The following is an 11,667-nucleotide window of genomic DNA, read 5'->3' as shown; positions in this document are numbered from 1 at the left end:
GTTCATCGGCTCCTGCTGGAATGCTGGGAAGTGTGAACTTCGTATTTGGTTTGGCTAGTAAGTGTCCAAAAATGCGGGTTCAGTTCTAAGAAAACAGCTAATCTGAAAGCAAAAGTCATCAAAATGATTTGCTGTTTTTTCATCCACTCCTGATACCAATCATTTACTCCGAATATATTTATTGAATAAGTGATAAGAGTACAGATAAAACAACTTAATCTGTGTGCAAAATGGAGAGCAAATGCAGGGCAGCTACGTTTTAGCAACTGAATCCTAGTTTTCAGTCTCACACTAACTAAGCCAAGCCAAATATGAAATTCATGCTTCTCGGCACTCCCATTGTAGATGAAGATAGAGGGGACGCCTAATTGTGAGAACTCATATAACGGAGACACTAGTGGGTGGTGTTCGTCTTGCCAATTCTGCTGCTCTGATCATTCTGGAAGGAAGCAGCCAGATGAAACTAACAGCGATAGCCGCGCCGTAAACGCAATACTCAGTGGAGTGCATACTTACCGTGCCCCACTCGGTCTTGAGGACCTCTTTGTCAAACTTCTTGTACTCAATGCGGTCCCTCAGGTAGACGAGCAGCCGCGCGATGCACACGATCACCAGGCCGACGATCAAGATACCGCCGATCACGCCACCCACGATGTACCACGTGACCGCCTCACGGCCGCAGTCTGCGTCGCAAGCGCAAACCAAAATCATGCCAGGCAAGCGACCAAGAAGAATGCATGTGCATGATGCAACATTAAGGTTTAAAAGATCGAAGAGATATTTCAAATTGAGTCATGGCACTATAATCTATAAGCCATCACGAATACATCTAAAGACTTCAAAAAGGGGTCACAGTGCGCCGCCATACTGAACACTGGAATGTGGTTGCAGAACAGGAAATAGTTGAGGACTCTCCCATTATCTTCCCAGTACCCAAGAACCCGTTGCTCCGGACACCTTGAAAAGTCTATAACAGCAAGCTCACTCGCATTCCCTCGTTTCCTATCAGTTGCCGCATTGACTTACAAAAGATCGCAGGATTCGTTTGGAGCTTAGAATAAAGCACTCTGTCAGGTACGAAGTTGTGGAGACCGTGACAATAACATTAACTTTGCAAGCTACGATGGATAATCAAGAATATGCGCCCTAACTGCACAAAAACATTTTGGGGGACCTCGCAAGATATTAAAATTTTGCCTCTGGGATCAATTGTAACAACAAGTCTGAAGTTTTTACATCTGTTAAAAAAAGCAAACGCGATAAATTCTGTGCCTTAAAGCAATGCTCTAGGTGAACTTGTCCGAAGTGTTTATGGTTTAAGGTTTATGGGTGTTTAACGTCCCAAAGCGACTCAGGCTATGAGGGACGCCATATTGAAGGGCCACGGAAATTTCGACCACCTGGGGTTCTTTAACGTGCACTGACATCGCACAGCACACGGGCCTCTAGAATTTCGCCTCCATTGAAATTCGACCACCGCATGCCGGGATCGAACCTGCGTCTTTTGGGCCAGCAGTCGAGCGCCATAACCACTCAGCCACCGTGGCGACTTGTCCGAAGTGTAGCCCGTATCATAGCGTCATGCAGCGCATATATAATGTAGGGCGCTAGCATATTCTTCCAACTAGCCCTCTTTTACACGCCATTAGGGAGAACAAGAGAAACAGGAGTAATGAAATTAGTTCCAACAGCACCACGCATACCCTGCCACGCATCGAAACCAAGGCGCACAGTGACATGGCCACAGGCAATAAAACACAGAGTGGAATCATAAATTAGCACAAACGGTGTCATACTGAAAGAATGACCCAGAATAATAATTTACCGATAGGTGCACTCAATTAATTGAGGCAAACAGAGCCGCACAGTATACGTGCGGTCGTTCTCAAAAGAACAGCTTACCTTTTGTTGACTGAGCCCTGATGACCAGCTCGTTTTGTTCGTCGTAGGAGTAGACAAATGTGAATGAGCAGCTGTCGTCATCTTTGAAAATGCACTTCCGCTCCTCCGGATCGAAGGCTGCATGGGGAAAACGGAGAAGTCATCACTGCACTGCGCACCAACCTCAGTGACGCTCTGAGCTGACCGGGATGCACACTGCACAGTGTGCTGTATACCTTCAATGCTGTCCACTTGGACGACGTTGAGCGCGCTGCAGTTGCGGCTGCACTCGTCCTCACTCAGCTCACCGCTCTGGAACACGAGACACTGGATGCAGCTGCGGAACTCAGAGCAGCGACCCACACATGCCTGCAAGCGATGAAGAGGAGAGATTAGTGCCACGATAGGTACACGTGCCTGACACTTGCACTGCCCGTGTACCCAGTATCATCATTAGTGGCTAATTAAGTTGTCTGCAGGACATTGACCTCCCCGATGTCCTTCATTTATGTCCTTGTACCAAAAATATTCTAACAAGCTTATTACGCCATCTGCTCCTGTGACGGTCCTACTTACGCCTTCAATTTCTTCGTACTCGATCCATCGCCCAATAACCACGATCGCTCTTATCTGTCTCGTGCACCAGGTATCCCGTTAATTACAAATTGAGTATAACACAAGATACTTTTACGATGTCGCCAGCGTTTATCACCGCCAGTGTACTGTCGAAGTGAGCCATTGCTACGTGAGGGCGCATGGCCGAGCCTTCACTCACAGCGCAGTCCTGGCAGAAGGGTCCGGCGAAGCGTCCCCGAGCGTCCGCGTGGCACACACAGCGGCCGCACACGCAGTCTCCGTGGCCCGAGCAGAGGCGGCCGCTGCCGGCGTCCTGCGGTGCCATGCAGGTCTCGGTGCTGACTGGGCATCCGCACGCGGTGCCCTGCCATCCCGGCCGGCAGCGACACTCGCCGCCGCAGCACACGCCCCGCTCAGGGCCCCCACACACGCGGCCCTCAGGGTCGCGCTCACACGAGAAGGTGTCACACTCGCACCACCGGCCGAACACCCGGCCGCCCGGGACGCCCTGCGCCGTGATTCATGAACGTGCTTCATCGGTACCGCATTTTGCATATACAGAATATACACTGAGCAGCATGCATTACGCGTGTTTGTCCAGCAGTGGTCAAACAGGTGGCTCTTGTGCAGTAAAGGGCGGATATGTCGTCCCTAAATTTCCACGTGCACGTTGGGTTCTCACCGGCGGATTGTAGCACTTGCATTCGCCGCACACGCAGTCGCCCCGGTGCGAACACAGCTCCTTGGTCATGTTGTCACTGCGGGGTGAGGAAATTTAGGCAGTCGAGAGGAACACGGTCAGAAGGTGTTTCGGCAGAACGCTGTGCCCGCTCGCGGCGAAATTGGGGATATGAGTGGCATGGCCGAAATTTAGTTCTGTGATCTGGCAACGGAAATGCACTTATGCTGACATAGTGCGTGCAGCGAAGCACAAGTATAACGGGCGAGCATGGTCGGTGTAGATATATGATGAGGACCAAACGTGCGAGGCCGTGTACGTCGTACATGTCTCACGTAGAATACCGAGAAGTAAACATCACAAGATAGTAACTGCAAGTTCGTAACTGCTGACTTAGCATGTCTGCTAAATAGTGATCAACGCTGAAGCAGAGTTAAGCAACAGCAAAATGGCGGCGGACACCACACGGTGCTGGGCGGTGCCCTTCGCAGCTCAAAGCGCTGTGCTCTTGCGCCGTATCCTGCAATTGGCTGAGACAGGACACGCAAGTCAGGTGCTGCAATGCGATCCTTAGTGCATTTAGGTGGTACTATGGTGTATTTAGGTGGTGTTAACTGCATGAAACAGTAGGTGCAACACCCTTTTGGTGATTTGAGCAAACCTTCTAGTGGTCCTATAGCTGACACCAAAGGAGAATAACATGCATAGAGGGTACAAGGAAAGAGAGGTACGGGCCACAACATATACCGACCTCTGGCAGAGCGCTGTGTGCAGCTGAAGCTCGGTGCCCAGGCACTCGCAGTGCTTGCCGTAGAAGCTGGGCTCGCACTCGCAGGCGCCGCACACCGCGCTGCCGCGGCCGCTGCACGCGCTGCTATTCGCCTCCTGCACGCGACCACCGCCAGAGGGGTTCATGGCGGCACAAAGCCGGGGAACGAGAAAAGAACGGAACAAAAGGCCGCACCAGCTTAATAGCCTCAGACAATGTAAAACTCATCTAAAGATGAGTGATTTGGACACCGCGAAACAAGAAAAAAATGAATGCGAATTTTGGACACGGCACGATTCACAACACTCGTTGCCAATGGAAGAGTGGTCAGAACAGTTACCCAGCCACATTAATTATTGCTGATATGTTTAAACATAAATATATGGAGAAATAAAAACGCTGGAGGGAGCATCACGTGGTAATCGTAGTCGGCCCCACGTGTCACGTCTGTGGCACGTTTTATTGGCCAGGGCCGGGTCTTTCACGCCGCATGGGGCCTATACTTCGGCGTGTCTGATGAGAGAAAGCGGAAACGAAAGGGCTTCAGGAGGCCTTGGCACAGGGTTGGTGGGCAGGTGACGACAAATTTGGCTACGATCGAGGCGGCCGTGACTTCAAGTGCTCGAATTCATGTAGTTGAGCTTGATGGGGATGCTGTTAACACGGATTCCATCGATCTATACGTTGTTTAGAGATTGAACGATTTACCTGCTCAAGTATTTGCGACTGAAAATGTGCTTCCAATAATTAATCAAATTTTTGAGGCGTGTTTTCATTTGTTCCGGTGCTTTGTTTCGGTTTGTCTCTTGTTTCATTTACTCCTGTAGTACACTTTTAGTGGGAGTCTAAAACGAGGGTCATTTGTGTGGTGGTGGTGGTAGTGGTTTTATTAAAAATAATAGTAAAAAGGAAGGAAAAGATTTTTGCTAGCCCCGGCATCTGCCATCGATACTGAAGCACCTGAGCTGGGGCAGCGGAAATAAAGGACAGCAGGCAGAATGGAGAAATGAAATGAAAGAGGTGAGGGGACAGGAATAGAGGACAGGGGGAGAAGTAATTTGTGTATCGGAATCCCGTTCCTGGTTGGGCCATGTAGTACTGGCCTGCAGTATATATAAGTAATAAATAATAAAAATAAAATGCTAAAATAATAAATGCATGCGGCACAAGCCATCCACTGTACAGACTGGACGCGATGCACTCACCGCGACATCTTCGCAGGCGCAGCGGCAGATGGGCTCCACCCGCACCTGCACGTACTCGTTCACGCCCACGGGGGAGATGCGGAACGCCGTGCTCTGGCCACCCGGTACCCCGTCGCCCGGACAGTGAGCCAGCTCCACGCTCACTTCGAACTCGACCTGCTCGGCACACGAGCATAATTCACATTAGGGCTTCCATCAGGTAGAGAATCATTTGCACAAGTCACCTCCGGTTCAAGCCTCTGCACTGGCTGTGAATTCGCTGGTTCTTCAGTTGTCCCTGAAGCCCATTTCTTCCTCTTGATTTCGACTAGGATGTCATTAGCCCGCGTTTGTTCCCTCACCCACTCTGCCTGCTTCCCGTCTCGTAACGTTACACCTATCATTTTTCTTTCCATGGCTCGCTGCGTTGTCCTTAACTTAAGCTGAACCCTTTTCGTTAGCCTCCACGTTTCTGCCCCGTAGGTGAGTGCCGGTAAGATACAGGTGTTCCACAGTTTTCTCTTGAGGGATAGCGGTAAACTGGCATTCATAATCTGAGAGAACCTGCCATATGCACTCCACCCCATTCTTATATTTCCCTCTCATGATGCGGATCAGCTGTCACTACCTGCCCTAAGTAGACGTATTCTTTTACCACTTCCAGCACCTCGCTACCAATTGTGAACTGTTGTTACCTTGCTAGACTGTTGAAATTTACTTCGGCTTTCTGCATGTTAAGTTTTAGACCCAGCGTTCTGCTCTGCGTGTCTAACTCATTGATCATGATTTGCATTACGCCTCCTGAGTGGTTCAGCAAGGCAATGTCATCAGCGGAGCGTAGATTATTTAGGTATTGTCCATTATGTTCTCCATTCTCTTATCCCCAACTGTTCCCAATTCAAGCCTCGGAATACCTCAGGCGCTCACCGGCACCTAAAATAAGTGGCCTGTACTTTACATGACTAAAGTTGACTCCAGTGCAAGCGAAAATTACAGCGCGGGTCGACGGGGTCAAAGACAAATGCTATATAACGCTAATTAAATATTTTTTGTATTTTCCAAAAGAAATTCTTGGACAAACTGCATTTCCATAAGCTTCAATAGAAATCTCTTCCAGCGATTTCTGATTCGATGAGAGCGTAGTGGACGTCGACGCAATATAACGTTTTTTTTTTCTTACTGTTTACAGGTAGTGTTTTTAAACCCTGCGAAAGATATGTCTGAGCTGTCTGCGCAAGTGGATTGTACAGCAAGGCGGACAATGTATGTGATAGAGTTCAGTGATGGAACAATTAACTAAAATTAAGTAATATACTTTTTTTTTTACTTTTGACTTCAAGGGCCAAAATTATATTAAGAGATCGAAGGCTGTGAACACAGAATCTAAGTACAGTTTTATATTTTCTTCATCGGCAATGAGTTTCGAAATATTTAACTTCAAAAATACGCAACTTCTAGCTCGTAAAGTTCGCCTCCCGCAGTGCACATTTTTAAAATGGCGTCGTTGGGCATAGTATTGTCGCGGAAATCACGTAAACTGCTTCTACGGCATGAAAGCGACAAACGGCTTCCGCGTTTGGCGAGCGGCGCCATTTTAAAAATGTGCATTGCGGGAAGCCAACTTCACGGGCTAAAAAAAATGTGTTTTTGCCGTAAAATATTTCGAAATGCATTGCCGGTAAAGAAAATTTAAAACTGGGCCCAGCTTTTATGTTGACGGCTTTCAATTTCTAATATAATGTTGGTCACTAAAAACAAAAGTAAAAAGGTTGATTAGTTAATAATTTTGGTTAATTAATCGCTTAATCGCTGATTTCGATCACGTCTACTAGATAATGTCCGCCTTGCTGTATAATCCACCTGCACATACCGCCCCGACGTATCTCTCGCAGGGTTTAAAATAATGACCTGTAAACAGTTAAATAAATAAAACACCCGGTAGAATATTGATAAGGGGAAGGGAGGCGGGTGTACCCGTTTCCTGGCCTCCATTTTGGAAGCGATGCGCGATCCTGCGGCGCAAAGCTCACCTCGTCTCCGACGCGGATACCGTCGCACGCATTGGTCTGGCTTTCGGACTCGGACCTGCAGGAAGGCGTGCGCTATAGCTCCACAGCTCGTAGATCCGAACAGGCCCCATTTTGACACTCACCCCCGCAGGCAGCGGCTCTTGTAGCTGACCCTGAGGAAGTCGGGCGCATTGTCCTTGAGCACCACCTCGGAGCGGATTTTCTGCGACATGAGGGACACGGTATCGCTTGGTCACAAGCGGGGCTCGGCGATCAAATCAAATCAGACGTTTGTTTTCTCTGTGTAAACGAATAAGCGAAAGGACTACACACTAAACAATCTCACCCTTTAGGGTGAGAATCAGCTGTCCCCAGACGAACACCCTTTTCCAATTGTTCGGTGCTAAAAAAGGGTGCAGAGATCAGCACCCTTAAGGAAGGGTGCACTTAATGATACTTTAGAGGATGTAATGGTTGCACCCTCATTAAAGGGTACTATTTTTCCATAACACCTCTACGAATGCATGTTGGAAGGGTGCTCCACATTGATCCACCCATGAAGCAAAAGCCTTGGATTGATGCGCGCCCTCTAAACTTTCATGCTGTGCACCCTTCCTGAAGGGTGCTAATCTCTGCACCCTTTTGAACACCCAAAAGGGTGTTCGTCTGGGGACAGCTGATTTGCACCCTTAAGAGTGAGAATTTGTTTAGTGTGTACGAAAAGTATCTGCCCGTGCGCAACTTGACTGGCCCGCTGATTCTGACAGCAGCGGAGATGATAAGAGAATAACCTCCCATAGTCTACTATATATTGCGCAAAAACGCAGAACAAACAAACAAAAACAAACTTTGTCGGCTTCGTGTCGCACACTAAGCAATACATCAGTTGAATGTCACGATAAGAGCAGGCGTGTATGTTTGTATATTAATCTGATATGTATTTAAGACTGAAGGTAGCTTATAAATTATGCTAGAACTGTTTAAAAGAACTGAGGCGAGTCGCAGGCACAACCCATTTTTCCGGAGATTGTGTTGAATATGCTTTATTTTACGTTGTAATTGCGCTCGATTCGGTAGATTAGGTGTACGTTTATTTTATCCCATCACAGATTTATACTTAATGTTTAGTCGATATTTATTGTATACATCATATACTTCGATAACGAGGGACTTAAGGAAAAGATTTGTGCTAGGAGATCTATATCTATAGATGTGTCTAACGCACTTGAGGAAATTTATCATGTACTCATGCCGCGATGTAGCAGAAAGCCTCTAGCGTCGACGTCATATGGGGCCCCGTATTAAATACACGATGCAACAACTCTTCTTGGTGGGGAATATCCAATCCACTAATGGACGGTATGGTGACTATGTGGGCAGCAAAACCTCAAAATCTAGCTAAGCAGAGGCGCCAATTAGGATAACAGGTGCGCAGTTGTCCAGCTACACGCAGCTCTACAAGGTGTCGCGCTTGCACATGCGGCTAGGCATGAAAGCAATGAAAATACACATTCCCGATGCACGCAGAAATCTCCCTATTTGTAATCCGGACTCTAATACCGTGTGCTGGCATACGTTATGCGAAGTAAGGCAGCGGGGAGCGCCAGCTCTCCCGTTTCGCAATGTGTTTGGCACGCTACCGCACAACGCCTCAGTGACGCAAAGCGCGCAGCATTTCCTCCAAGGCGTCTCCTCGGCTTGTGTACTCCTTTCGCGCCTTCTCCGCACGTGCTTTTTTTCCTTTAGCTGGTAGGGCTACGTGAACGCGCCGCCATGCGACCAGGGCTGTAGGAATAGAGGCGGAGGAAGCCCAACCAGCGAACGAGAAGGAAAAGCATTCGACAGACGCGTGACACATTGTCGTTTGCAGCTCGAAGAAGGAGATGCCAGCCGAGTTTTTTAGCTTGAAACACCTGATAATTTGGAGGTGTGTCACAGCTGAGTGCAGACCAGAGCAGGCTGCTAAAGGCGACAATACCGGGGCGTTCAAGCAAAGCAGACGATGTGTAGTATGGCAGCAGACGCATATTGTAGCGGAGAGCGCACAAAAAGCGTGATGCGCGGCTAGCAGAAGGACAGCCGGTGTTGTCAAATTAAGTCAGAACACTTGATGACGCAACTGATCGCGACCAGGCACGCAGCCAGATTTTTCTTTTTTTTTTTTTTTCAGAAGGGCCCTGGATAGTTTTCTGTACCAAAAGGGGGTGGGAGGGAGGGGACCCGTTTCCCCTTCCCGCCCTTTCTTGAGACACGCGCCTGATCGCAAGCAATGCAGCGCGCATTCCAGCTTTTGCCTGGCACCCATTTCGATGTCTCAATCGTGGCAAGCCTGGGCATATGAGGCGCACCCGTTGGTTGCGCCACTACAGAGACATGGGCGATACACGTAATCGTATATATGCGAAAGTGCATACTGCTCTCGCATGCAGCTGCTCAAGGAGCCGCGTGACGCCGCAGTCACCATTGCCGCTGTGCCGCCGCTGGCGCCGATGTACAGCAAGGTTTTTTTTGACGAGCCTCTGTCGTCATCCCTGACGAATGCCGAAATAAAACGTCCGCCGTCTGTGTACGCCGCAATAAGACGACCAACACGGCGAAAAGTTCCGTCGGCAAACGCAAAATACGCCGAAAACTTTTCTTATTCGGGCGTTTCAACAACTGGAATATCGGCTTCCGCTTTTCCAGAGGAAACGCGTGGGCGTGTCCGATTGCGGCGCAGTTCAGGGACTCAATGCACGAACTCAGCAGCCCGCTGGAAGAGCACAATCAAGTTGCAGCTGGACCTTTGCAATAAAGGCTTCCTTGACGTTACCATGCTCACTGGACTGTCGTGAGTACTAGCACGGTGAAAGCGGCAGCGGAATCGGTTTCCGAAAGTCCAGAGAAGAGGCGTTTTTCGTTAAAGGTACCCTGAGGACAATTCCGTCTAATTTTTGTCCTTAGTAAAACTGATCCAACGACTCCTTTTTGGGGTACTTTGGTGGTTGGCCAGCATCAAAAAGGCCCATTTATTGCTGAGAAAACTGAATTTAAATATTTTCCCGCCGCTAGATTCAAACTGGTAACGTCTACACCAATTGAATGGCGGTGTGCCCCACAGCCTCAGGGACCCGAAAAAATTTGCCGACGTACCGCGCTGTTTAGTTGCAAAATGGGCCGGCGAGGCCCGCACTTCATTTTCGGGCCTTTTTTAGCTTATGGTAGCTCTGTTTCCAGTGAAATTAGCGTCTTTTTAGTTAGACCGAAGTAATGTGCCGGTCACCTTATTCTCAGTTGCCTTTTACATCCGCCCCTGCTGTTAGCTCCGTGAAGCGCGTTGGAGAAAGTAAACGCGACATCACGAGTGATCGCTTGTTGTGCCAAATAAAGCATTTTTCAATTCGCAACACTGCTGCGCAAGGCGGTCAATCAGAACAGCGACAACTGGAGTTAACGTTGTGCGTTTATAGCACCAAATCGTGCGTAGTCTTAGTACGTTCTGTTTAGTAGCTCCTCCGCTTACAAGGCTGGATGGAACTCTTTCGCAGATAAGTCGCGCACGCACCCCCGGACTACGGACCCCTCCTAGAATTTGTAAGGGGCTGGCTTTTAAAGGGGCTCTGAAACGCCTTCCGAGGAGAACACATTAACTCCCTTAATCACTGCACTGTGTTGTCATGAAAACCAGAGCCAAATAATACTCTTCTACACGCAGCAGACGACCCGCAATCACGCGTCAAAGTTGGCCAGCCCTTCCCGGCTCGCACCGTCCTCCGTCCCCCGCATCTGCATAGACAAGGTGAAAGGTGGCCATTGGTTAGATTCTTTCAGATGTCAGGCAGCTACCGTGGCCGCGGCCAATAAGCCGCCTAGCTACGGCGGGTCGGGAAGCTCCGCTCCCAGAGGGGGGTCGGCGAAGGAGCGCCTGCCTTCCAGCGTGGAAAAAGTGACGAGAGGGAGGGAAAGGCGCGAAGACGCTGAAATTCAAATTTTAACAACGGATAACTCAGCTTCTACAAAGCGCATTTAAAAACTCCTTGCTGGACACAATTCGTGAAGCGGCGTGCTTCAATATCCCAGGCATGCCGCAACTTTACTAGAGCCGCCTTCACAGCCCCTTTAAGGCTAGTCCCTACTCCCTCCTGTAAATAGCTTCGAATAAATGTTTTCCACCCCCACCGCACCAAAACGCTCACAATTTCTTTCTTTTTTTGTTATTCACACCTCACTGTTGGCCCCTTCCCTTTTTGGTTGTGGCTCAACTGCCAGCCTCCTCCTCCTCTGCTTTTCGAGCCCGTGGATGAATGGAGGGACATATATGCGGCGCTCACGTAGTACTGGTCGCGGACCAGCTGGACGATGTTGGACGAGTCGCCGACCAGCGTGCCCACGGAGGAGCCGTCGATGAACTGGCTGAGCGTGTCGTACACGTGGAACGCCTTCTCCGGCACGGCGAAGATGAGGTTGATCTTGCTCTGCTGCACCACGCGCACGATCTGACTCAGCGACGGGTAGTCCTGCGATCGACGGCGACCCACGCGTCTTTGTGAGCAGTGTACCCTTGAGGGCCCATTCGGTTACAACGGTGAC

General features: G+C 49.3%; 1 protein-coding gene across 1 annotated transcript in view; it reads right to left on the bottom strand.

Moving 5' to 3' along the window:
• Nucleotides 1-11,667, bottom strand: part of LOC144125618 (integrin beta-PS-like) — a 35,738-nt gene that overhangs the window by 3,715 nt on the left and 20,356 nt on the right. Inside the window, exons 11-20 of the mRNA XM_077659154.1 lie at nucleotides 11,409-11,594; nucleotides 7,242-7,321; nucleotides 7,120-7,174; nucleotides 5,111-5,266; nucleotides 3,888-4,021; nucleotides 3,140-3,215; nucleotides 2,657-2,965; nucleotides 2,118-2,250; nucleotides 1,903-2,019; nucleotides 517-683 (exon numbers count right to left, since the gene is read on the bottom strand). Coding sequence (XP_077515280.1) covers nucleotides 517-683; nucleotides 1,903-2,019; nucleotides 2,118-2,250; nucleotides 2,657-2,965; nucleotides 3,140-3,215; nucleotides 3,888-4,021; nucleotides 5,111-5,266; nucleotides 7,120-7,174; nucleotides 7,242-7,321; nucleotides 11,409-11,594 — 1,413 coding nt within the window. The remainder of the gene's footprint in view (nucleotides 1-516; nucleotides 684-1,902; nucleotides 2,020-2,117; nucleotides 2,251-2,656; nucleotides 2,966-3,139; nucleotides 3,216-3,887; nucleotides 4,022-5,110; nucleotides 5,267-7,119; nucleotides 7,175-7,241; nucleotides 7,322-11,408; nucleotides 11,595-11,667) is intronic.

Source organism: Amblyomma americanum, chromosome 3 (genome assembly GCF_052857255.1).
Source record: "Amblyomma americanum isolate KBUSLIRL-KWMA chromosome 3, ASM5285725v1, whole genome shotgun sequence".
In the NCBI taxonomy this organism is placed as follows: domain Eukaryota; kingdom Metazoa; phylum Arthropoda; class Arachnida; order Ixodida; family Ixodidae; genus Amblyomma; species Amblyomma americanum.
Note: the sequence above shows the minus strand (reverse complement) of the source record. Positions and strands in the feature narration are given on the sequence as shown.